The 1,106-nt window shown below is 43.9% G+C and overlaps 1 protein-coding gene across 1 annotated transcript; it reads left to right on the forward strand.

The window, feature by feature from the left end:
• LOC143826286 (olfactory receptor 12D1-like) lies at positions 1-1,106 on the forward strand. Its single transcript, XM_077315019.1, has one exon. It carries the CDS (start codon positions 1-3, stop codon positions 940-942), a length of 942 nt encoding a protein of 313 aa, XP_077171134.1. The 3' UTR covers positions 943-1,106.

Consider the following 1,106-nt stretch of genomic DNA (forward strand, 5'->3'; position numbering starts at 1 on the left):
ATGAAGAACCAGACTGAAGTGCAGGAGTTCATTCTCTTGGGTCTTACACATGACCACAGAGAGCGGTACACTCTCTTTCTGATGTTCCTGCTGCTCTATTTGGCCAGCTTGCTTGGAAACGGAGCCATTCTGGTTGTAGCTATAGCTGAGCCTCAACTCCATACCCCAATGTACTTTTTTCTAGGCAATCTCTCCTGCCTGGACATGTGCTACTCCACGGTGACTGTGCCCAAAATGCTGAGTGGCTTCTTAACAGAACATCAAGCCATTTCTTTCATTGGATGCCTAGTTCAGTTGCATTTTTTTTACTTTCTGGGTAGTGGTGAGGGCATCCTTCTGGGGGTTATGGCTTTGGATCGCTATGTGGCCATCTGCAACCCTCTGCGTTACACAGTCATCATGAATAAATTGACTTGCCTTCTGCTAGCTGGGGCCACCTGGGCTGCTGGCTTTACTCATGCCTTGATGCATACCATGGCTACCTCTCGGTTATGGTTCTGTGGCCCTAATCATGTTCAGCACTTCCTCTGTGATGTGAAACCTCTGCTAAAATTGGCCTGTAGTAGCACCTCCCTCAACCTCAGCCTCCTTAATATTGTCACTGGATGCATTGCTATGGGTGGTTTCTTCCTGACTCTTTTCTCCTACTTGTACATCATATCCTTCCTTTTCTTCAAAGTCCAATCCTGGAAGAGCCGTTGGAAAGCTTTCTCAACTTGTGCTTCCCATCTGACAGTTGTGGCTCTCTTCTATGTTCCAGTTCTTTCTAACTACTTGCTTGCATCCATGGGAGAATCTGCTAAAAGAGAGATGATTACCACTATCCTGTACAGTGCAGTCACTCCTGTTTTGAACCCTCTGATCTATACACTGAGAAATCAAGAAGTAAAATCTGCTTTGAAAAAAATCTTCAGCCAGAAACATCTGTTTGGAAGGATATGAATGTATTATCTCACACTATTCCATATATTTCTGTCATGCTCTTGACTGACCAAAATGCATTCATTATTTAAAATCAGCATCTATGGCTGTTGGTAGTCCTTGTTAAGTGACTTCAGGGTAAGCTAACTGTTCAATATAAACATGGTTTTGCTACCCCTGTTTTG

This window comes from Paroedura picta, chromosome 16 (genome assembly GCF_049243985.1).
Source record: "Paroedura picta isolate Pp20150507F chromosome 16, Ppicta_v3.0, whole genome shotgun sequence".
In the NCBI taxonomy this organism is placed as follows: domain Eukaryota; kingdom Metazoa; phylum Chordata; class Lepidosauria; order Squamata; family Gekkonidae; genus Paroedura; species Paroedura picta.

Excerpts from the sequence above, each read along its gene's own strand:
- LOC143826286 (XM_077315019.1), top strand. The coding sequence starts at position 1 with ATGAAGAACCAGACTGAAGTGCAGGAGTTCATTCTCTTGGGTCTTACA.